Here is a 24,170-nt window from a genome sequence, read left to right on the forward strand (position 1 = left end):
AGCAAGAGCTTCGGTCAAAACGGCTTCTTCTGAAAGAGTGGTGGGTCGCTCGCACCTCTGCTCCTCGTCCATACATCTTCATCAGCACTTTGATTCGTGGATTCTTGTGCATGTTCAAGCGCACCTATCAACGTCCCAGCATTTGATTCAGCATCCAGCACCATCCATCGGCACATTCTCTCTCGACCGCCCACATCTCTTCTCTCATCGTACCCACGCAGTCAGGCCGCATACACGAACACGCTCGCCTTTTGCTTCTCTCTCTCTCTCTCTCACTCTCTCACTCTCACACAAGCCTGCCTGATTGCGGGGCATGCACAGTCACCCTTTGCGCCGCGCAGTCTTCCTGCCCTTCGACAATCTTCACTTCCTTGGCCATCTCACGTAGCTGCACTTCAAAACGCATCCCCCCCATCATGTCAGCAGCTTCGGACTTGGCTTCGCCGGGCCCAAGCGCTGAGCTGTCGGCAGGTGCAGCCGATGCCCAATTCTTGCGTCTCGTAGGACAACATCGACCCCTCGGACCTCACAAACACTTCAACTCCATCCCCGTCCTCGTCGCGCTCTCTAGACGATCTGCGATCAAGAGGGAAGCGGATGAAGAGCAGCAGGAGGAAGGGAGCGATGGTAGCAGCCGTGATCGGACAGTCGAGCTCGAAGGCGAAAGTGGTGGTGGCGGGGCGACGGATGCTGAGATTGCTACGTTGGATGGCCACATTATACGCCTCAGATTGGATGAGCTGTACGATGTCAAGGGGCTCGAGGAGCTGGTGAGTGGGAGGGGCCCAACCTGCACGGCACGACGCTTTGTGGTCCTTTTGAGGGTTCCGCGAATGCCCAGTCATATTGACACTTGTCCGACTTTGTGCTCTCAGGAAGAAGCAGCTACGCGAACTCAATTCGGTCTGCGCTCCGAGTCCGCTTCTCCTTCTTCGAGTCCCGAAGCAGATCACGAGACCAGCGGCATGTCGAGGCGCAACACATCCTGGAAACATCCCAGATTTGGCAGCGGCATACTGCGATTGGCGGGTGTGGGCGGTAGATCGAGAACGTCGACGGCATCTGGCGCAGTAGAAGGAGATGCGGGTGGATCTGCAAGGGCTCAAACACCTTTGGGCCACTCGCTTTTGCCCTCGATCATCGCCAAAGGCTCGAGGCATGAGTTCGGATTGCCTTTCGACGACGGCTTCGATGATTTGGTGCACGCTCGTAGGCTGGTATCTGCAGAATCGAAGCACAACGTCAGCAGCGATGACGAGCTCAGCGATATCGATCCTGATCGTGAGTACAAGAGAGAAGAGAATGACGAGGGAGACGACGCCAAGGCCGATGCCGAGCAGCAAGAGGAAGATGATGAGGAAGGTGGAGAAGTGCGAGAAGCGCAGGAAAAGCCTCGCCGTACGCGGGGCTCGACGCAACGGTCTTCCAAAAGGCGAAAGACGGAGAAGGAAGCTGCGGATGGGGATGGGGATCACGAGGAGACCAATGCGGCCGAGGAGGAGGAGGAAGAGCAGCAGGATGAAGATGAAGACGAGCAGAATGAGGAGGTGGATGATGACGAGGAGGAAGAAGAGGAGGAGGAGGAGGATGAGGCGCAGTCGACACGCTCTGGTCGACGTGGCGGTCAAAGCAGTGCTGAACATAACAGCCGTAAGCGCACGCGAAGCAACAGGTCTTCAACAGCAGCAGCAGCTGCTGCTCAGCCAGCTTCGGCTTCCAAGGCTGGGACCAAAAAGAAGGGCCAGAGCGATGCGTCTGGAAGCTCTCTGGCAGTCGAACAAGGCCAACCTTCCAAGTCTACAAGGAGCAGCACGGCACCAAGGAGGAGCACCAGACGTTGAGTTGGTCGCATCTCTGAACGGGATATTGGTCAGTCTTTTGGTCTCATCGTGCATCGCATCATCGGCACAAAAGCACTGCACAATAAAGGAACACATGTATTTTACAACAAAAATACAACAAGACGAGCGAGTATCATGAAAAGCAAAACGGACTTCTAAGCGTCCCTTGCGAAAGTTCCGACGTACGAGGGGAGAAGTCTTGCATGCGGAGAATCGAGTCGCGGACGGCTCGAGATCGCCCAGCGATGGTGAAACAACATTCGGTAAGTGTTGGCGTGTTAGAGTAAGATGCGGCCATCAGAATCGCAATTGAAAACGCCAAAGCAGCAAGCGTTGTCGTCCCCCGCTGAAGTGCCCGTCTGTGCAAAAGAGTTCGATGAAGAAGTGCCTTGGAGATTGTTGCCGACCTGAGCGCTGCTGTACTGGTTCGCATTGCTGCCAAGCGAAGGATCAAATTGATGATTGGGGAGCTGAGCGAGCTCGGAGTAGATGGTGGGGTGCATCTGATGGTTGAAGTGTTGAGGTGGAACGCTTGCCTGCTCGAGGGATGCTGCACTTGCTGCTGTGTCGGAGGGCTCGTCGTTAGACCGGGAAGCTGAGCAATGCATCGGCTGGCAAGGCTGTGGTGTTCGAGCATAAACGCTTGCGTCGTGATGGTCGGATCTCACGGACGAGACGCGCGGTCTGCTGGCCGCTTCCCGAACGATGCTGCTTCCCATCGTCCTGGGCCGATTCTCGTGAGTAGCGCTGTGCGATGGGGCATCATAGGTAGCGCACGGCGATTCTGCAGGAGGTACAAAGTTCCAATCGACGCTGAAGGAGGCGGGGGTGCAAGGAGGCGCCATGGCCGAAGAGGGAGAAGTTCCAATGGTCGAGTGAGGTGTGCTCTGCGTGGAACCGATGGACGTTGCTGGGCGAGCAGCGTTCCACGTCTCTGTCCTTCTTCTGACCTGCCTCGCGCTGTCATGAATAGCGTCGAAGCCTGATGGTGGTCCTCTACGAAAGGATAAAAGTGCATTGTGAGCATGCGCTCCTGTGGAAGCTTCACTAGGCGACCACACAGAGGGCTGCTGCATGCTGCTAGAGAGGCGGTGGTCGACCCCAGCGCCATTTGTCGTGGACGCCGACACCGACCTTGTGGGTCTGATGTTCGCGTGCGATCCGAAATGTCTTTGAGCATCAAGATTGGGAGGCAACATGGGAGTCGCTGCGTCATCACCATCTTTACTTCCAACTTTCAAATTAGAAACGCCACTCGGCGCGGGTCTGGAGTCGGCCCGCTGAGAGAGCCATGCCTGCCTCCGCTCATCTGTGCTTGCTATCGCGTTTCTCAGGCTGATCATGGCAGCGTTCACATTCCTGACATGTCCCTCGAGCACCGACATGGCCTCACGCTGAGGCGAGCGATCAAAGGGGTGGATCGAAGCTCAGCCTTTGCTTCTACAACCTCAATCCGAGGCATCGTGATGGCTTACAATTTGACTCTGTTCCTGCGCGGTTGCCTGGCAGTCCGAGCATTGACTGGCAGTAGAGGCGGTGCTTGCGACTGCAGTCTGATCCATGCAGAGCAGCAGGGATGGGTCCTTCACATCCTCTTCCTCGGATTGCGCATCGATCTCCTCCTCCCCTTCCGCATCAGCGTCCCCAACAGAAATCGAACGCGACCCTTCGGCGGCATCAGGGATCAGCTCCTCTTCGGGTGCCGCGAGGCCAGAGCTTCGTCTCAAAGCTGCATTCTCCGCTCTAAGCTTCTTGACGGCCTCTTCCAAATCTCTCAGATGCGCCGCTTTGCGCTCGCGAAATGCTCGTTGCGTCAAGAGTTGCCTCGAGGGCTCCAGATCCAGATTGGGACGTCGGCCTCGCGCCATGCTGGTGTGTGAGATTGCTGCAACTGTTGTGTTGACCAGTTTAAGATGTGGTCCGGTTGGAAAAATGCGACTTTAGTGACGTCGCCGCGGCGGCAGTAGCTGCGGATGCTTCTAACTAATTGACCTGGATGAGGGCGGAGATGTCGAGTGATTAGGGAGTTGGTGGTCTCGGATTCACTTGGCGCCGACGGCGTCAATCGTTGCGATAAGACCTGCCGAAAAGCCTGACCTTTTGGACCATTCTGCGATTGTCTCGTGCAGATGAGTTCCCTTCTTCAGAGGTGCAGAGGTGCAAGGCTTGACAAGGGGATGGATGGATAGATAAGGCACGAGAGATGCGCAAGGATAGGTCTTGCTCACGATCGAGTGTGATTGAACCACGAATCTGAATCAAATGTCTGACCTGACATGCATGCAAGCGAGGGCTGTATACCCATAATTGGTGGGATGCGCGCGCGGACGCAATGACACGCGTGCTCGTACGCCACCAATTAAGTCACGCCTGCAGTCAGCATGAGTATTGCATGCGCGCTCCCACCTCAGCATCCATATGTGCGTTCCGGCTGCACTCACCTGAGCGGAGTTGGTTCCGTCAGACCCGCCCGCGCATGCAAGGCGGTCGAACCCAGCAAGCAGCATGCTGCTGCTGCGAGATGCTCCCAATCGTGACTCGTGACTGTGAGTCGTGAGACTGTGTGAATGCTGCCGCCCTGATTCGTCGTGAATCTGAATGGGTCAGATGTGGTTAGCAGCTGGGACACGTGGTCCTGCCTTTGTGAACCAACGCGCAGTATGCCCTGCCTCAACTGTGCGCAAGGTCGCTGCAAAAAGGAGACTCACTCCCAAGGTGTGGCTCGCTCATGACTTGAAATTCTTGATCATGAGTCTCATCAGACACGAGAGTCGTGTCTTGCACATCACTACTATCGTGAATGTTGAACTATAAGCATCAAGATTGATTTCAATGTTGGATCGAACGTTTGAATGTCATTTTGACTCTATGCTCTGGTGGTAATCCTAGGTCACGTGCGCACAGCGTTCTATCTTGAGCCTGACAGTCTGGAGTTTCAAGTCAAAGTGGCCATGACTCAAGACTCACAAGTCACGACTCGTGTACCATCAAAAACATCGCGCGCACGACCCAGGCGTGCGAAGCTTTGTCGCGACGCGACTGTCACTCGTGATCACCCCTATCAGAGAATCATGTAGCATCGATGGCGTGCTCAAGTCTCCTCGTAAGTCCAGCTCAGCCCCGAGACACCAAGGAGGAGCACGGACGGGAGATGGTGCGTGCGTGGCGGCGTCGAGTCGTTGTGGGGATGTGTGCATGGCCGAGACGGTTCATGCACGTGATTCATCCATGCAGCTGCTCCCTCAGTCAAGACTTGATGAGAGCAGAGCAGCGTCTATTCGGCTCAGCTCAAGATTCCTACGTCACTCGACAACCCGCATTCATCAATCTTCTCATTAAGGCATGCTTCGGACCCACCGGAGAAATGGTCGTGCGGGACTCTCGCCCCAATCGCTTGAGCGACTCTCTGTGTGCGGCTGCAACCTCGCTTGCGTTTGCCTGGCCCTTTGGTGGCTGACAGGTTATGCTGCTGTGCACACATATATGAGGACAATCGAGCTCGATCGGGAGACAAGTTGGAGAGGGCGTAGGTGCAGGACGCCATTTAGCTCGAGACTCAGGAGCTCGCTGAGTCTGAGCCGGTCGCTAGAATTGGATCAGCTCGACGAGTGTCTTGCAGACAAAAGACAAACACAGCTTGCCCGGTAGCTGTCGGAAGCATACACTCATGGACCGAATCGCGGATGATGGTGTTAGTCAACATGCAAGCTGGACAATCTGCGACGTTTGACTAAGCCGCAGCGGGTGAGGTTCTGGTGCTGCTAATTGGATCGAGTGCGAGTGCGAGTGCTGCCCGCGAGGCCGCGTCGTCGACGCAGCAGGCAGGTCTCGGCTCGGCAATCGGTCTGTCTCAGCCGATCAATGCACGCGCGGCTGTCGTGGGAAGATGCGCGGCTACACAATTGCTGCATGCTGTCTCATTTGGGGGATACTCGCGTTGGATACCGAAGCATGATGAGCTACGCGTCATGCTGTGCGCTTGACCCCTACCTGGCCAAAGCCAGCAGTAAGCATCATTCACGAGCACCGACGATGGATGGTGAGTTGGATCACCCACCGTTTTTCACCTCGCACGCTGTGCGATCGTGATTGCTATTAGCTGCACCGAGGTCCTCAACAGCCGCACATACATGTACCTCAGTCCACCACTGTGACTAGTGGACTAAGTACTGCCACAGTAGACTTGGCGTCTGCTAGGGTACTGTACCCTATGCAGCGGGGCGCACCAGCGCGCCACGAGTTCGAACTCCGATCGTCATCTTACGCATTTCCAGGATCGTGAGCGCGGCGCAGCAAGGAGTTGCGCAGGTGCACCACGGAGCGAGGTGGGTGACACGTGCACCGCATTTTCTTTGAAGCCATCTTGCTCTTGCCGTCCCGCTGTATACTTGACTTCCATGGCTCTGCGGCTTCTATGCAAGCACAGAGCGCGGAATGATGCGCTTCCAAATTCAACCACGTGGAAGAGGGCAGACGTCGAAAGTGAAGATGGAAGTACTCCGCCCTGCAAGGGATGCAATCAAAATGCTCTTCACGGCGCTGATAACTCGTGACTTCAATGGCCCGCAAGTTTTGAAGCTGCAGCAGACCTGTCAGGGCGCTATCGGGAAAACGTCGCGAACGATGAATCACCCATTCAGTGATTCTTCTGGCAAAGCGTCGCAATCTCTGTCTGCAGAGCTTTGTGTGTCGAAGCGCAATCTTCCACGGAGCCGTTCGTGACCTGCAATTTGACCTCTCAATTCCTGCTTGCTCGCCCTAGCTCAGGCGTGCATACAATATATTGAGAGCCAGCGCTCGTCATTTTGCCGAGGCAAGTCGGAGCACGGGACGCTGAGGAGGCACTCTTCTCCTGTGTCAAAGACGCATAGTGTATGTTTTACTGTGATCATCGCACGGCTGCCAAGCCAGACCAATAGAGCGGAGGCTGCCGATGGACATATGAGCTCGAGCGCGAGCGCTCGGTCGAGGCCTCGCTCGTTTGGAATATGTGAATGAACGAGTAGGTATCAAGATTGGTCCTGTTGCGTGTGTGTGGCCTGATGCGAACCGCCGTATTTGCAAAGCCAGGAGCGCCAGTCAACATCGGGTTTGTTGCTCCTCGCGGTGAATGAGCGGCTCTGTTGCTGCACAAAAAGGTGCATATGCTGCGAGAAGCTAGTGGAGACGGGCCAACTCAAGGGGGCCTAGACTTTCGCCTGCAAGCTGCAGGTGCTGATCTGCTGCATCCGTATGCGTGTGCAAGGCCCAAATCAGAAGTGAATGGAGCTCTAATTTGTGGAGACGCTAGGCGAGCTTGACATCCGTTCCGCTACAACGAGACCGCACAGATGTGCCCTGACCTGCGCCGCTCGCTGGTCCTTTTTTGGTGCATCGTTTCGGAATGTTTTGGGCAGCTAGCTAGCAGCTACGCACCACGAGCTGCGCTGGAGAGGTAGGTGAGTGAAGTCATGAGCGAGACTTGTGGACACTATCGTACCATTCGTGCTGTACTACCATTACTGAGCAGCAGGCTGCCTTGGAAGCCGCTTCGATGCTACTCTAGTTCGGTCACGAGTGCAGAGGTACAAACACACAGCAGCTACTGTACTGTACAGTACAGTACAGTACATACAACTGCTGCGGGCCCAATTTGAGACTCCGCCAACTGTACATGTATGCCTGGACCCTAAGCGCGGGCATATGTTCCTGAAACAGTTTCGCTCCGACGTTCATGATTTCTTCTTGACAATCCGCCGACTGAAGTAAATCAGCTCGTTCGGTCCTACAGTGGCACGTCTAAGCGTCGTACTCACTACTGCATGTGCTTGGCGCAACGGTGAAGAAGATGTGAATATCGAGAATGTGGAGGCGACGCCGTCTGATGAGTGCATGTGAATTCACGATCGTCGACGGCCTTCAAGCGAGCAAACTTACGATCGCCGCTCGAGGATCGTGAGTGTCTCTGCAGCTCAGAGGCGATTACGTGGGATTCTGTCCGATGTTTCTTGTCGCTGCATTCTGACAGGGCTGCGATGGGCAAACGCCGAAGCTCTGTCGCATCCGCCGAGCGCTTCTGTCGTCAAGCAGTGGCCGGATGACACGACGCACGGGCGGGCGGTGCTGGAGTCGTATCCGCCGTACGGAGTCATGCAAGCAAGTCTATCACTATGGAGCAATTCTCCGGACTTGGACGCATCTTCAGCGTCCATCGAGGCCGAATTCCATCGTGTCCCGTCTTGCCTAGGCGACCGGAGCCCGCCGTCTTGGTGACAAATTCGACTAAGCCCCCCGTGCTCTTCCCGGTGGTCCCAGGCGCTGATGCACTCCTTGACTTTGTGCCTGCCTACACAGCAGACGCGCAGACGGGTCGAACGAGCAAATCTTGACGCGGCGCAATCACAATGCAATCGCAATCGATGCCTCTCTGACAGCCGGTAGATGCTCCAGAGGGCATTGCAAATTGCCTGTCGTAGCTGTCACGACAGCTGCACGCAAGAATGTAGAATACCCTAAGCTGTGATGCATGACAAGCTGGCGCATGTCCCCGCATGTTGTGGTGATTGCCGGCGACTCGAGCCATCCAGGGCTCATTCCCGCTTGGTGGGCTACTGTCCTGACAAGCGTCAACGTTGCGAGCCATATGGCGCATACGGAACGAACCATTCTTGCAGTTGAATCTTACCTCTCTTGAAATTGGCTCGTCGCTTCGGAGGCTCGTCGAGTTTAGCCTCCTCTTGACTGCTCATCTTCGATCACACGCTCGGCCTTCTTCGCCGCCTCCATCGTCATCATCGCTGACATTCGAAGTACTCGGCTTGTTGCTAGGCTCGTCACGACCTTCATTCACCAATCGTCGTGGCATTCACCATAGCCAATCTGTGCCAAGATCTTCTGGCCCGACCCCTACTTGACGTTTCGACCCTTTGGCCGACAGCGCTTCCGACTCAGAGCCTGTTCGTCTTGCACGCTTGTCGCAGTAGCCTGGTGGCGACCGCAAGGGGGAAGCGGCAGTTGCGGAGCCGCAAATTTGTGCGCCACGTCACACTCTTGCTGCTTGCTTCTCTGAGCCGAGTCAAAAGAGATTTTCGGACAACCTGGCAATTAACAAGACGGAGCAGTCAGCCAGCAACCCTCGACGTCTCAGGATCAAGCATCAGCCCATCTTCACGAGCGCTAAGGCGGAGCAGTGGCGGCCGCATCAGAGGCGAAAAGCGTGGCTGCTCCCTGTTGAGCTTTCCAAAAGCTGGTCTCGAAAGCGTCTGCGCGATATTGCTCAACCTGCATAGCCAGCAGGGGCAGGAAGCGTGGAGTATAGTCGCCGTTCGATCGATTGTCTCCACTGCCACGGGCATATTATTGCGATTGTCGCTGGCGTCGTCCAACCGAGCGCCAGAGGTCTCCTGCTTTTGGCCTTCGAACAACGCCCAATGCACCCTAGCCCTGGCTCCAGCGCCCACTTCATTTGCTGCGCCGCGGTCAAGCGCTTCTGTTGGGGGTGTCCAACAAGATTTCCCAGCACATTGGTCAATTGACGAGCGCTTGCGCAGCAGTGACCGAACCGTGGGCCGCTCAGAAGGAGCTTTTGCTTGTCCGCTGTCACTTGCGTCCACACGACCCGCAGCGTCTTGCACATCGGCACCGCATCAACGCCCAACCACCTTGGAACACTCGATCGAGACGACGCGTGGAACAGGCAACGGCGGGCAGCAGTAAGGCGTCTCAATGTCTGTCGCAGCTTCTCCAAGTTGTAATTTCCACACCTCTAATCTCTTCAAGGTGAGTCTTCGCTCTCGACGTCTCAAATCAGACTGTCAGCGCCATAGTCTGCGGTAAATTGCGCCCTCTGGCACGTGTTTGGGATCCCGCCGCCATCACAGAGAGTATACTTCGGCAATTGGCGATCCGTAGACCGAAGTCTCACATGGGCGGAGCGGGACATAAATTTAGACCTGCACGTCCAATCAAGCAGCTGTCTCATGACGCTGCAGTCATCGTTGTACGACGGTCGCAGCTGGGTCGTTGAAGGCAAGGAGGCAGCAAAGATGTCACTGTGGGCCAGCTCTGCGCGGTGATGAGCTTTGCGAGTACCATGGGCTTGCATGCAAAGCACACTCGACGCTCACAAGCTCGTCGTTCCAGAGCAATATGTCTCGACCCGAGTCGATCAAGTGCATCGCATTCATCGCCGGCAGACAGCTGCTTTGTGTTGGTCTGCTCGAGAGAGCTGTGCATCCGTCCGATCCGCTCTCACAAACTTGTACCTCGCTGCGTCGGGGTAGGAGGCCACCTCTGCAAGGACAGGGGGACGGGACGAGAATTCTGTCTGTGCTGCGGGTGCTGGACCGCATGGGTGGCAGAGCGGTCGTGACAGGTGGTGCACACGGAAGGCGAGGCTGCGCTTCGCGCTGTCCAAATTTGACTCAAATATCAAAAGTTTGAGTTTGCAGTGCAGGGAAATTAGGTACTCCGCGTAAGCTTTCCGCCTTGCGCTGCGGCGAGAGGACCCCGGTTTGCGCCTTCCGGTCGCAGCCCACGTTCAAAGTGTAGCGAGCCTGTCTCCCCGGCTGCTTTTGGGGGTCCCATCTTGGATCGGAGAAGTACGAATGCGCACCAGCCAAGGGAAAGCTGGTTGGGCTCTGGCTCGCTCCTGCGCATGACGTCTTGCGCCGCTGCCGCTGCCGCTGCCGCTACCGTCACCGTTTGCCGCTGTCGTGACGGCGGTCAAGCACGAGGTCAGCTCGAACGACGTGGTGAAGGAAGGCGTTGCGTCTTCTCAGCACCATCATCGCATCGTCCCTCCCGAGGCCTGTAGGACAGTCTGGCTATCAGCAAACTGAGTGAGGAAGGGTTCACCGCACGTCCCTCACTACACGCCCTTTTGCGTCGCCGCTTGACCCCGTCGCGAAGGTGTTCGGGGGGGCTTGGCTCCCTCAATGATTCTGCACCAACACCTCCATCGGCCAAGTTTGCACGCAATGTTGCACGTTGAGCTGACGCCCCCTTCCCGTGTTCTCCACTCTCAAATCTCGCTCTACTCTGGCATTGGTGCCAATTCTTCATATCTCGGCCTTCCCACTACCTTGCACGCCGAATCATCTTTGCTCGACTCGATGCGTCAACAGCCTCATCCACAAGATATTGCACAGATCGCGCGTAGCGACGCCAACACGGCTAGCAATCATTCTCTAGAATCGACTTTGTCCCTCATAGAACAGGTCCAAGGCCTTTACGCGCCGGAGAACGCGCTTGTACCGAGCTTTGATAAGAACGCAGGAGTAGCTGGCACGACGTGGGCCACTTCAGACAGTCACGCAGCTCCTCAGTTGGTCGATTCGGACAACGTCACCGCATCTAGGACGCATTGGTGGACCGCAGAGTCGCGCGCCAGCCAGCTCTCACCTCGAACAATCTCGTCTCGTCCGCTCAAAGCGCAAGACGATCACATGAGCACAACGCGCCACGTACCCCAAGAGGATGCGGATGCGGACGCGGAGGACCGTGCTGCATCGAGCCACTCTTGGTCTGAGAGAAGCTATCACAATGACCATCGACGGAGCATGCAGGGCTCAAGCTCCAGTAATGGCGACGCATCCAGCAGCTCGCTGTCGAGCTCAGCGACAGAGCGGCTGCCCGGCATCGCACAACTAGACCTCTTTTCAGCTTCGGCTCCCTCTCGTCATGACAGATACTCACACCCTGACGCCTCTCGCCCATATCCGTCCTGGTCGTACGACCACAAGGTCGATGGATCCGGCAACGCCCCGCAGCAAATGTACGGCAAGCCACTCACGCTGCCACACATTCCGGCCTTAGCAAGATCTTCGGGCGCATACAGCCCCGCGTTCAGCACCAGCACCTCTCGTGATACACCATCCAGACGTCCCGGGCCTGGTCTAAATGTTGCGCCTGCACCTTCATTGTTCTCGGCGCAAGCATCACCTCTACGACCCTCTGTCTTGTCACAACTGACGAGCGTTCAGAAAGGTAGAGAGTCAAAACATTCGGACGACCGCGATTCTTTTCCTGTCACACTCAAGTACGACGGACTGCCACCACCTGCAGATCAAACACAAGATCACAACGTCGACCCTAGACGACGAGCGTCCATTGCCAACCCCTTGCCCTCAGTTTTGGCTCCGCGGGGACCGGCCCTTCCACCTCCGACCTGGTTCCGCAACGATCTTAAGCGCAAATCGGCCTACGATGATGATGACGACGATCGCCGCTTGAACGGCTCGTTTTCTGACAGGCGTGTCTGGTCCCCATCGCGCGGTAGTCCTCCCGCTGCGCCGGTCTCGTACGGGAAAAGTTACGCGGATGAAGACTTGCGAGGCGGAGGCCGCACGGCTCACGAGCCTTCGATTGGGCCAGGCGGTCTCTCTTACCCCCGAGACGATGTCGACCTCGGTAGTGGACACTTTTACGGTGAGTTCTTCAAAGCTCTGCCCGATCTCATGCACCCTCGTGCGTCGCCTTGCTCCATTTACTTACCTACCATTTGCTTTCTCACTCCATACCCGTGTCTGCAGCTCGAAGCGCAGACAGTTCACCTATCGAACAGCGATCGTACTTGGACTCTGATGCTCGATACGAAAAAGACAGCTTGCATGGCAGTTCTAATGATCGACTCTCCGACCAGCGCATGATGTATGCTTCAAGTTTCAGCGGTATGCCATCGTCCTCGAGATCCGGCTTATCCCACTCAGAGGGTGCTTCTGACGGCATGCCGTCGACCTATCGAAAGCGCGGCAAATTGCCCAAAGCGGTGACAGACCTCCTCAAGACATGGCTACTCGATCATGCCACGCATCCTTACCCTACCGACGATGAGAAGCGCAGACTGTGCAGCATCACTGGCTTGGCGATGAGCCAAGTCTCGAATTGGTTCATCAACGCCCGCAGAAGGATCCTTGTCCCAAACTCGACCGGCGGCTTTGCCGTCGGCACCTCTGCATCTGCTAGCCTGCCCATGCAAGGTCAGCAAATCCACGCAGATCGCTTGTACGGAGCCCAGCCATCCCATGGTCCCCCGCATCTTGGTCAGCCGTACGTCTCGCATCAACAGCACTCCTTTGCACCAGTTTCTCAGTCACGCGACAATAATTCTGGCAGTCACTATCATCGCTCTGACATCAGCCAGGCACCAGAGTCCCTCCGTCCCTTGTAGACCTTCTCCCCGGGATTTTCAGATTTACCACGTCGGGTTGGAGGTGGCATCACGAACCGTCACTAGTCGGCCGTGCATCGCGAATGGACAGTCTCCACTGATTCAGCTCTGCGCTTCCAGATGCAAGTATTGTTCCTGCCAGACTGGCCGATTCCCATCGTCACTGTCTGGTCTAGGGGGACGTTCTTCTCCCACTCCCCTTTCTATCCCTTTCGAGCGCTCGCGGCATCTCGACTCCCCCCAGCATGCCCGTTTGCGTCTAGGCCTCTCTGCATCTCTTGAGTGCACTTTGCCTACCGATTTCATGTAAGACATCACCTTTCACCTTACTCGTCGCTTGTGCCCTTGGCCTCCGTGTATCCTTGCAAATTCCATCGCCTGGTTAACAGCCATGTCATGGGGCTGGACGGTCTGTGTGCGAGCAGGCGTTGGAGCTCCGTAGCTCTAGAGGATTTGCAAGCAAGAGCACGAGATCACACGAGGCACGTCACTCGATCACGAGCATCTCTTGCCGCCCAGCAGCCAGCGTGCACTTAGTCTTGTGAACGCTCGTAATCCGCAATCACGTACTCTGGCTCAAGAATCACATTTTTTATTCGAAGTTCACGGTTGAAAGGTGCGGTCAGCCGAGCTGTTTGAACTCACGATTCGGGTGCGTGGTTCGGGACACGTGACGCGTCTAGCTTTTGCGCGCGCGCGCGACGCGACTCATCAGCTTTTGGGTGTCGGCGTGCATGGATTTCAGTCAAGATGCAAGATCGACCAACGCCATTTGCGACCAAGCAAGGCTCCTCAGCTTCCCGCTGCCACCACACATGCGCTCGCACGCTTCTGCGAGGTGGCACACTCGTCATCGACAATGTTCGCCACGGCACTTAACCTCCCCACTCTCCCGTACACCAGCTTTTCCTGCGAGCCCCATCAACTTCCTGGATAGGGTCGAGCAGCTCCGCTCGGAAACGGAGACGCATCATGGCACCCTCAGCATCGGGCTATCTGGCGGAGTATCCGCTCATCAGAGTGGACAGGTTCACGGACAATCGTGTGCCAATTCCAGCGCATCTCTCAGCAGAAGCGCTGGCTGATTTACCCGCTGGCAGCTCCCATTTTCCCTCTCCTGCTCTCTACCTCTTGTCACACATTGTGAGTATAGACTTGTAGCGCTGGTCTCTCGCCTAAGCTCACATGAAGGAGTGTGCCTCTGTACGCAGCATACGGATCACTTGTGCGGATTGGAGCAACACCGCCATAATAGCGCTCCGATCTACTGCAGTCCCACGACCAAAAAGCTCCTCCTGCGCTTCGAACGAACTGCGACGCGGGTGGAGAAGGATGCGGGAAGGGGCGACATTGTCAGACCTTATTCCGACTTGTTCCTGACACCGGAACAGTGCCGGATCAAGAATCGGCGATTTGGTGATGATCATTCCAAAAAGGGCGGTGGTCAGGGCAGAGACTTACTGGTAAGCATCAATGGCAACGTCCAGCCTGGTCACCCAGGAGGAATCTGACATTGATGCTCTGCTTGCTACAGCACGCCATCGAACTTCGTACTCCAACCATCGTGCCCTACGCAGGTAGAAAGCACGTGCGCCTGACGCTGCTGGACTCGAATCACATGGCCGGCTCCGTGATGTTTCTCGTAGAGGGAGAGCGAGGCGCGGTACTTCATACCGGCGACCTGCGAGCTGAGCCCGTCTTCCTACACGCGCTCTCGAGAGACCACTTGCTGTTACCGTATCTATCGAGGAGTGATGAGAGCATCCATGGCACCGCTCCGCCTTCGCCCATTCGAGCAGTGGCGTGCAGCTCTACCGCGGCGACAGCAGAGTCACTCGGACCGAGTCAGTCTGACCTGCCACCTCGCGACTTTCAAGTAAGGTACGGCCAACTCTTGAACATTTACGTAGACGATGAGAGGATGTCAGCCGTACTCACCTCTCCGACGAAGATTCAAGCTGAAGACATGATGATCTCGTACATGCGGCAATATCCGTCCGATACCAGATTCTTCCTCGACGCTTGGTGCTGGGGATACGAGGGCATCATTCACCGCGTGCACAAGGCGTTTGGCGAAAAGGTTCACGTCGACAGGTACAAATTCGGCATGTACAAAGCTGGTTCCGAGGTAGACTTTCACCTGCCATCCCGAGTGGACGTCAAGTCTCATATGGATGGGGGCAGGTTCCATGCTTGCGAGAGGATGGACAGGTGTTCTCTGGTGTCAAGAGAGGCTCAAGTTGCGCGTCCTCAACCTTCTCTCGTCGTAGACATCAAATTCGGCGCCGGCTCAAATTGGATGCAGCGACGAGTCGACACCGAGAAGGCTTTATGTGCTGCTGCTGCGGGAGACATGCCGTGGCCAACATGCCTCATAGTACCTTTCGAACGACACAGCTGCCTTTCAGAGATCAGGAGCTTCATCGCTCTCTTTCGGCCGCTGCAAGTGACCTCGAACACTGCAAATTTTGAGAATTGGTTCTTGATGTCAAAGACTTTCACAGCTTTGATGGCACCAGGAGCGAAAGAGCGCATGGAAGCGTCAACCAAAGACAATCTCGGTACTCAATTGTGGGCTCTGTTTGAAGACGCTTGGACTCACGTCACAAGGCAAGGCAGCGCGATGGCGCAGCCTGGTCATACTTCTTGGAAGGACGAGGCGCACATTCAGGCAGAATGGACGCGCTTTCGAAAGACATTCAAGCGAAAGCTTCTGAGTTGCGCGGCCCCTTCGAGAAAGTTTGACGAGTTGCAATTCGCAATGGAGAAGAGGAAGCACACGAGCAAGATTGCGAACAATGCCAGACCTGACCACATCGACTCGGAAGATGAGGACGAAGCAGCTCACCAACAAGCATCAATTCCCGGCGAAGAGGGTTATCTGGGGGACATTAGCGGCACGCCAGGCATGGCTGCCGGCGCAATCCGATCTCCAGAAGGCTCGATTGAGGATCTGCTGTCCCGGGCTGGGAACATGCCACCGGCTCACGTCCGTAAGCGCAAAGCGCCGCCCCCAGCCATTGATCAGCGGTCTCGCCTAGCCACAGTACTAGACGAAGAGCTGGCGTCCAGGTATCTGGCTTATGCGCAAATGTACCTCGGCTGGAGGATACTCAACACTGACAGGGTTAGCCAGGTCAAAGCATGGAAGCGCGTTAGGCGGAAGAAGCCAGACCTTGCCCGCCGGGTCGAAGAAGCGCTGCACACTGAGCTGGGAGTTTTGCCACCTGTCTGGAAACTTGGTCGTGCTTCATCTCCCTCAACCGCAAGCGCTTCGAAGGCCGCTGAATTAGTCGACAAGAGTTCGATGGGCCCCGCAAATCAAGGTACACCAGTACGCAACGCGACTTTGAGTGTAGGCCAAGAAATGGTACAAGACGCGCCCGAACAGATGGTGTGGATCTCACCGGAGAGGACACTCAGTGGTACACGAGATTCAATCCAGGTTCAAACCCTGGGTGATGCGGTAGATCACTACCAGCCCCGTCGCGTGCCTCTAGGCGAATTTCTGGAACGACGCATTTCAAAGACGAAGGCTGGCAACCAACAGACCCCCAGCAATGACATCAGGCCTGGGCTTGACCCGAAAGCAGGCGCATCAGTCTTTCAGGGTGAAGCCGCAGTGATGGCATACGAAAGCGACCACCGCTTGATACGCGATCTTTCAAGCGAGGCTTTCGTGCAATCACACGTTTCCGAGATAGATGCAGGAGCAACTGGTAGGCTAGGCATCTTACCTCGCGCTGATGCGTTGGTCAGCTTTCCTCTCGTACAAGCGCAGTGTCAAAATGACCCCAAACTGCCAAAGGAGCTGAGCGTCCAAAATCGATCGAAGGGGGGCTCAGCGCCCAGCGCGAAGGCGCGCTTTAGATTGGCTGCTAGTGGTAGGCACCACGCCCGACCCCTGGCGCAGCTCGAAGCTGCGGTGAATGCTGCTAGTGGTTATGCTCAACCGATTCGGAGCTCAGTCCGCCTTGAATCTCACGTTCCGTCAGCTCATGCGATCGACGACCAATCAAGCGCCTCATCTCAGAGCAAAACCACGCTGTTCAGCAACAATGCGGAGAACGGCGGAGTTGCGGTTCGGAGCAGCTACGCGGACATCCTCCGCTGCCTTGGCAATGGCCAGGGCTGGCGGATGACCACCGCTCAGTGCGACATTTCGCACCTAATTAGCAGCGACCTCTGCAAGGCGTTGTCGCTGGTGAAAGCAAAGAACAATTTGTTGCCCGATGCTACAGAAGCTTTCCGCTGCATGCTGGTCGATGTGACCAGGATTGCGTCCATCTACGGGCTTCTAGCCCGATCGGAAAGAGCACGAAATCTCTTGCCGCAACTTGCCGCTCACTCCCGCGCACGTGAGCTTCACAGACTAGCTACAGGTGTCGCAAGTATCTTGACATGCGCGTCGCCGGGCTGGCCTTGGCTTGCTGAACTCAAGCTTGCCTACAAGGCTTTGCAGTGGGCCATCAAGGCCCAAGTCGTCGAGACACGCAAAAAGCGCGACAACGGCGGAGTGCCGCCGAGCATTATTTTAAGCCGTGCTTCCCGCACCTCTCTTGACCCCAGCACGACGACCAGCAGCAACGTACCAACCCTACTCACCTTGAGCGGAGGCAAGCGCAGCGTCAGATTCGAAGATCTCCGCATTGCGACAGATTCGCTCGCATCGAGCATGCCAACGCGCAAGAAGAGGAGGCTAGATCAGCCCCTTTGCAGCACACCGCTAGCGAAAGCGGCTCGTTAGATGCTTTTGCATGCTTCATCACAGCATACTGATAACAGACCAGCTACGTCTTTTTCGGATCCGACCTGCACATGTCCTCTTGTACTGTACCTGCTCAATAGCGATCGTACTCATCGATGGCCTCTACTTCGCGTCACCCAGAGTCTTCCAGATTGCGATTCCAAATGCTGGCCGAGGATGTTGCGTGCGCATCGGCACCCCGCCTACTCTCCGACTGGCTCTCTCGAGGCGCTCATGCCGATCGGGTCACAAATTCTGCGACGCGAGACCAGCTGCAAAGCGCTCAACGAGCTCTTCTCTGACGCCAGCAGCTTCACGAGTGTTGCCTGTGTTACTCATCGCGACGTCGACCAGACTCGATCGTCTCCGCCGCAAACACGCGAACAGACAGTGTGGTACCTGGCTGCATGCATGCAGGTGGGCGTACTGCAGGTGCTGATCGAGTATTTCTCTGCATGCAGCCTGCCTTCACATCTTTCGCGGTGAGCCCCTTCTCGACGACGTCGGCTTGCCCGCTGGCACGAATCCCTGCCGTACCTACATCACCCCCCAATTTGATCGACGATTGCCTAAGACGCTCGCTCCGAGCGCTTGACTTGTACTCACATCACGCGATGAGCAGTCTTGTCGAAGGCGTACGACGCACGGAGCCGATCGAGCGCGCAGCTTCGCAGTCGCGCGGGCATCCGGCTTAATTGTTGATGCGGAGGAACGCGCATGCATGCAGTTGGGCGTCGCAATGCTCTGTTTCGCCACAAACAGCTGCGGCAGGTTACTGGGCAGGCAGGCAGGCAGCAGCATCAGGCACACACGCCGTTCCAGCAGCGCGCCGCACCCGCGCGAGCTCTGTCAACGTGCAGTGGTGAGTCAGTCGTGAGTCACAAGTCGTGAGTTGCATTCACGATTCGTCACGCGTGACTTGCGGGCGCACGTCTGGCTGCTGCTTGCGCCTCCTGCACACGACTCGCTGCGACGGCTTCTATATGTGTGTAGGTGTACAAGTGAAGAGGACAAAGTCATGCCATGTCATGTCATGTTTGCTGACCAGGGCGTGTGTGCGTGTGCTGCTTGTGCTGCCTTTGCCACACGACCTGGGTGTGCTCCGTGCCGTGCATCAGCCAGCAGCAGGAGGAAGCGCGCTGCGTGATCATGCAAGATGGCGCCTCCCAGCTGCAGATGCTGCAGATGCGGGAAGCTCAGACAGACAGCTCTCCTCGCGCAAGCAGCTCTCCATTCGTTGCCTCTCGCATCTCAAGAGGCATGCAGCAGTAGGGTATCGTGAATGACGAATGGCAGACGATGCTTCCGCCAAGATGCGCCGTCTCGCAGCTCGATGCCTCGCAACGGCAACGGCAACGGCAACGGCATCTTGCCCCGGCTAGGCGAGGGCGAGAAGAAAAGGCAGGCAAGGCATCAGTCAACCGACTGAGCTGCTCTGGAAGCGTGCAGCCGTGGGTCAAGCAAGGTGATTGCTGCGCAAGAGAGAGAGAGAGAGAGAGAGAGAGAGAGAGAGAGAGAGAGAGAGAGAGAGAGAGAGAGAGAGAGAGAGAGAGAGAGAGAGAGGGGGGAGAGAGTACGCTGAATGAATGATCAAGCAGCGCATCCAGTCACGAGTCCGACGCCAGAGGCCAAGATGATCAAGATTGACAGATCATTGCGTTTGCGTGCTTGGCTTTGCTCGCCATTTTGCCCTCGACGCTCCTCGACACCATCCCAAGCGACAACGTAGCTGCCAGGGCACAGCGTTTTCTTCTTTTCATTCCCTCAACAGACATTGCTGCATCTTTGCAACATCGCCCATTCCTACTCTGCAACGCAGTCTGACAGCTCGAGCGAGGAGACCCTCAACAGGATGGCCCTGCCTACCATGGACCTCGCACCGATCTTGGACAATCCCAATGTCCTGCAACTCGAAACGACTCTGATCTTGTACGGAGTCATGGCGGGCGGTGAGCAAAGCAGTTATCCACACCCACATACGTACACCACGCCCCTTGGCAAGTCGAGCTAACAATGTCTGTTCGATCACTGGCTTGGCACGATGACAGCCGTTGGTTGGGTGAGCTTCACGCGGACGGGATGGACTTGCATCACTTTGCGCCATCAGCGGCTCACGCTCCCTCTCTTGTGATACCGGTACAGGATCTAGCATACTACATCCCACACGACATCAAGCTACTCGCTTCGCGCGGATGGGCATCTCCTGTCCGCGCGGTCTCCCGCACTGCGTACCTTGTCGCGTGAGTGACTTGCACCGTCTGCGGCGTGGATCGTTGCTGCTGCATTCTCACACTTTCCTATCCTCATCCTCCCTTCGGTGATGTTGCGAGAACAGCCGATATCTCGCTTTTGCAGCTCTTGTCATCTCTTTGAGATTTTGGGGCTACCCTTCCTCTAGCGACGACTTTTGTCGAAAGATACCCATCCTTATCGAAGCTCTCCTGTGCGCTTCGTATGTATCCACCATCACCGTCGTGAGTATGCGCCATGATGTCCACACTGTAGGCTGCGACTGACAGCTGAGCCCCTCCGACTCTGATCAGCTGGCCTTCCGTACCCTCGCGCTCTATCCTGGACACCGTCGCGTGGATTGGGTAGTGACGATCGCCATCGTGCTTGGATGGCTGCTTTGCTTCTCGTGGGCTTTCGCAGTCCCATTTTACGTTTCAGGTCAACGAATGGCAGCCGTATCGTCTCGCTGTCAACTCCACCAAAAGTCAGACGATACCGTCTTGCGAGGCTTCATGGCCTCGCTACTGGCTTTCGATGCCATCATCCTTCTGCTCACCTTGTACAAGGTTTATAGAAGTGGTAGCTACCGATTCTTCAACTCCAACACGGTCCTTGGCACTATTCTTGGCAAGAAGAACAGGAACCTGCACGACGAGGACCCCATGAAGCTCGCTGCCACCAAGGTTGCCGCAGACCTCATTGGGCAAGGCTTGTACGACTTTATCATCCTCTTCTTGGTTGGTGTTGCTGCCCTAGTCATCTGGTGCACCACGTCTCTGCCTCGAATTTACAGATCGCTTGGTGTCATTGGCCTCGCAGCGGTCTCTGCCGCCCTCGCCGGTGGTGTCTTTCGGGAGACAGCACGTGCGGCAACAGCCTTGCATGCGTTCAGGGACTTTGAGCTCAAGTTGCAAGCCATGCAACAATTGGCAGAGACGCAACACAAGGAGCTGGAAGCGCTATTCTATGCTCGTCGTTACCGTGATGACGACGAGGACTATGATGCGCAATCCAAATTCACCGCCGATCACTCGAACAACTACCATCGAGAAGCAACTACACCAGTCCCATTATCCGCTCACGAGAGTGACAGAATCACCGTCAGCCGACAACCTTCTTACACTGGCGAGTTTCGGACCCCCACAGAAAAGGGCTGGACGGGTCCGCACACAGACGATGGCTACACCAGCGAGCCTCTGTCGCGCAATATGGTGCATGGAGCCCAGCCTCTCAGTCCCACCGCTCCTCGTCCTCAGGAGGAGGCATCGCCCATTGAAGAGCTCGAGTACTCTCGCAGAGACTCGACCGATCTGCACTCCGCAGCGCATCTCAATGCGCGCACCGCAGACCAGGACGATTCGGACTCTGAGGCCACGTTTGGCAAGGGCCTAGAGACTCGCAGCGATTCCGACTTCCGTCGCTATATGAGACAGAATGCTCCACCCTCTACACATCAGACGCGCAGTTTGAGAAGAGCCAAGAGGGGTCGCACAGTTTATGGTGCCGACGAGCGCTTCCCAGACTTTGCTACCAGCCTGGCCAGATCCACGGCCATTGCCGTTGCAACCAACTCGCGCACGCAGCAGCTGGGCTTCAGCGCGGCCGCGGACGGGTCCAGGTCAGGCTCCGCTTCGGGCTCTGCTTACAATGCTGGTGCTTCGGCCAGCAGCAGTAGGAACAATTTGCCTCTTGGCATGTCCCTGGCTGCTTTTGATGCTCCTTCAGAGGAAGGGTCAGAGGGGACGCACACGTCCTTTCCCCTTCCTCCAGAGCGCAGAGATACTCTTGCCGGAGTAACCATACTTGGAGGAGGCGTAGAGACGAACTGGTCCAGACCCACAACTCTGTACTCTGCTCCGAGCTCTCTTCCTACCGCTCATGGAGGCGGCGCTGGTCTACCGCATCCTCCGCCCACATACTCTTCTAGGACCGCTCTCAATACGCCCGGCAATGAAGCGTACGAGATGGGCAGCAGAGACGCAGCTGGCCTAAGCTCCTCTTTGCCGCCTCCTCGAAGACCTAGCAGGAAACCCGTTGGTAATCGCGAATACGGCGCTTAGCGCCAACTCTCCCTTGATTTGCCTTGCCTTGCCTTGCTATGCTTGCTGTACAATGCAATGCAAGCCCCACCTTTATACCTCACACTCTCTTCCACTCTCAATTTTGCTCCGTCTTTGCTACACTCTGCTAATTGCATACCTTCTTTTGCGCATCTTGCATGAGCGATGTTGACGACGTGAGGCGACCTCGTTCATGTTGGCGCGAGGAGGGCAACTTATCGAGGCGAATGCGAGTTCAAGGTGCATAGTGATGCAAGAACCGAGGGCGAATGACCGTTCCAAGGCAGCCAGTCTGAGTGCTCGCTTGCCTTGACGCTGCCACCTTGGCCGTCCGAAGTTTGCGAACTCGCCTCTTGAGACGAGTGCTCGGCTGTTCGCCCTGAATGCTGCGCCAGGCGACGCGTGTTCTCACGCTCCATGGAAACGTTGAGCAGATTAGGTCAGACGAAGAGCCCGTGAAAAAGTATCGTTGCGATAGAGAAGCTGGACAGATTCGAGAGCGACGTGCGAAAGCGGAAAGCGATCGCGTGACGACCAAAGATTGAGGCGGCACACGAAGCTCGGCCCGGTTCAGTGGTCCCGACAACGAGGAAAGAGCTTTCCAGCGGCCCACCTTAAAAGATGACGTCATCATCCTTACCGCCGCTCAACAAGTCACCGCCTCCTCCGCCCCTTGATCCCTTTTCGCCTCTCTCTTGCTCCTCTTCTTCCGGGTCTTCACCGCGCATCAATGCAGCTCTCCTCTCATTCTCAGCCAGCTCCGCATTCCTCTTCTTCTTGCCCTGCACCTTTTTCAACCTAAAGAACTCCTCTCTGCGGATGGTTGGAATGTGAGAAATCTTTCAGTCAAGACCCTTGATTGCGCACAGATATGCGGTACGCACCGATCCATTTCGTCCAGCTCGGAGGAAATGTACTGAATAGGCGATTAGTCACGAGCGTCAGTGAAGTACGCCCATGTGCCGAGTGCACGATCAAGCGAGAGCCGTCAGGACTCACAGAGATTGTATTCTCCAGCCTGGGAATAATGACATGCTCGATAGCATTGACACGCCTGTTTGTCATTCTGATGACCTCGTCCAGGATGACAAAGGCAGTCTGCAAGTGAACAAGGCGAGCGGGGTCGAAGATCGTGAATGGTAGTCAGCATGCATGCTTCACCTTGCATCGAGAGCAGTGGGGAGCCTTGATGGGTTTGTCCGAGCACCAGCAAAGACTCCATTTGAGCTAAAAATCGAGGTCACACTTCCACCTTCGCAACTTCCCACACGAGCGCATATTGGGATGCGCACCTGAAGACTGGCTAGCTCTACGAGCGTCTTGAGAGCCTGAGTGTAGACCTCTCTAGCTTTCTGAACCTGCTGACCACCCCTCGATAGACCTGTCAAGGCGAATTCTGTACAAAAAAGGTGAACGCGTCTGGCTGGGTGAGCGCAGGCACAGGGGGGGGGGGGGGCACACGTCCATGCCATGACGAAGCCTCGACTCACCAGCAGCACCAGCGCCGCTCTGACTGGGCACAGCTTCGAAAGCGGGCAGGAGGACACCAGAGACGTTTTCTTGCTTGGCATGAACCTTGAATGTGGCGCTCTTGACGCTCTCCTGGATCATGTAACCGATGTCGCCCGTAGCATATTGAACCTCTGCCAAGCTGAAACTTGCCAGCTGCATCACCCTGCCCATCTTTCTCTTTGCTTCGTCGATCTTGGATGTGATGGTGCGGAAACGTTTGGTCAAGGCATCGGCTTTGCGCTTGAGCAGCGAATGACCCGTTTGAGCTCCCTTGAGTCGCTGCTTGGTCGTGTTGAGCGTCATGCGCGTAGGGAACACGGACTCGCGCGCTCCTTTGCCCGACATGGTTGCTGGGATGGGATGGGCTTGTGTGCGCTGCTTGTGAAGAAGGCGAGATAGCAACAGGACAGTGTGCGTGACAAGCGCCGCGCCAAACCAAGAAAGGATGTGGATGTGGATGTGGATGTGGATGATGGCCACATGCCGTACAGGCGATGGGTGCACGATACGATCGATGAGTATGATAGGAGCATGCAGTCACGAGTAGGGCGCGGCGCAGCGCAGCGCAGCGCGAGTGGAGCGGGCGTGCGCTCAAACTCGCCGCCAAGGCTTGCAGAAACATCGCGGAA

At 56.3% G+C, this 24,170-nt stretch overlaps 6 protein-coding genes across 6 annotated transcripts; 4 read left to right on the forward strand and 2 right to left on the reverse strand.

Moving 5' to 3' along the window:
* Positions 1-69: 69 nt before the first annotated feature.
* Positions 70-2,069, forward strand: IE81DRAFT_324094 (hypothetical protein). The gene is made up of 2 exons (XM_025514141.1): positions 70-770; positions 876-2,069. Exons 1-2 carry the CDS (start codon positions 417-419, stop codon positions 1,839-1,841), a joined length of 1,320 nt encoding a protein of 439 aa, XP_025369074.1. The 5' UTR covers positions 70-416; the 3' UTR covers positions 1,842-2,069.
* On the reverse strand, positions 2,050-3,904 carry IE81DRAFT_153483 (hypothetical protein). Its single transcript, XM_025510465.1, has 2 exons — positions 3,317-3,904; positions 2,050-3,235 (listed from the first exon to the last, which is right to left on the reverse strand). Exons 1-2 carry the CDS (start codon positions 3,707-3,709, stop codon positions 2,120-2,122), a joined length of 1,509 nt encoding a protein of 502 aa, XP_025369075.1. The 5' UTR covers positions 3,710-3,904; the 3' UTR covers positions 2,050-2,119.
* Positions 3,905-12,201: 8,297 nt separating this feature from the next.
* Positions 12,202-13,041, forward strand: IE81DRAFT_153562 (hypothetical protein). The gene is made up of 2 exons (XM_025510466.1): positions 12,202-12,248; positions 12,353-13,041. Exon 2 carries the CDS (start codon positions 12,466-12,468, stop codon positions 12,988-12,990), a length of 525 nt encoding a protein of 174 aa, XP_025369076.1. The 5' UTR covers positions 12,202-12,248; positions 12,353-12,465; the 3' UTR covers positions 12,991-13,041.
* A 758-nt stretch (positions 13,042-13,799) lies between these two features.
* IE81DRAFT_367119 (hypothetical protein) lies at positions 13,800-17,851 on the forward strand. The gene is made up of 3 exons (XM_025517053.1): positions 13,800-14,133; positions 14,202-14,453; positions 14,525-17,851. Exons 1-3 carry the CDS (start codon positions 13,963-13,965, stop codon positions 17,735-17,737), a joined length of 3,636 nt encoding a protein of 1,211 aa, XP_025369077.1. The 5' UTR covers positions 13,800-13,962; the 3' UTR covers positions 17,738-17,851.
* A 1,582-nt stretch (positions 17,852-19,433) lies between these two features.
* IE81DRAFT_367120 (hypothetical protein) lies at positions 19,434-22,155 on the forward strand. Its single transcript, XM_025517054.1, has 5 exons — positions 19,434-19,686; positions 19,786-19,796; positions 19,880-19,977; positions 20,073-20,211; positions 20,281-22,155. Exons 1-5 carry the CDS (start codon positions 19,590-19,592, stop codon positions 22,027-22,029), a joined length of 2,094 nt encoding a protein of 697 aa, XP_025369078.1. The 5' UTR covers positions 19,434-19,589; the 3' UTR covers positions 22,030-22,155.
* A 326-nt stretch (positions 22,156-22,481) lies between these two features.
* Positions 22,482-23,905, reverse strand: IE81DRAFT_324100 (V-type H+-transporting ATPase subunit D). The gene is made up of 5 exons (XM_025514142.1): positions 23,520-23,905; positions 23,322-23,425; positions 23,029-23,127; positions 22,914-22,945; positions 22,482-22,842 (listed from the first exon to the last, which is right to left on the reverse strand). The coding sequence occupies exons 1-5, from the start codon at positions 23,884-23,886 to the stop codon at positions 22,644-22,646; spliced, it is 801 nt and encodes a 266-aa protein (XP_025369079.1). The 5' UTR covers positions 23,887-23,905; the 3' UTR covers positions 22,482-22,643.
* Between the last annotated feature and the right edge of the window lie 265 nt (positions 23,906-24,170).

This window comes from Ceraceosorus guamensis (genome assembly GCF_003144195.1).
Source record: "Ceraceosorus guamensis strain MCA 4658 unplaced genomic scaffold IE81scaffold_36, whole genome shotgun sequence".
Classification (NCBI taxonomy): Eukaryota; Fungi; Basidiomycota; class Exobasidiomycetes; order Ceraceosorales; family Ceraceosoraceae; genus Ceraceosorus; species Ceraceosorus guamensis.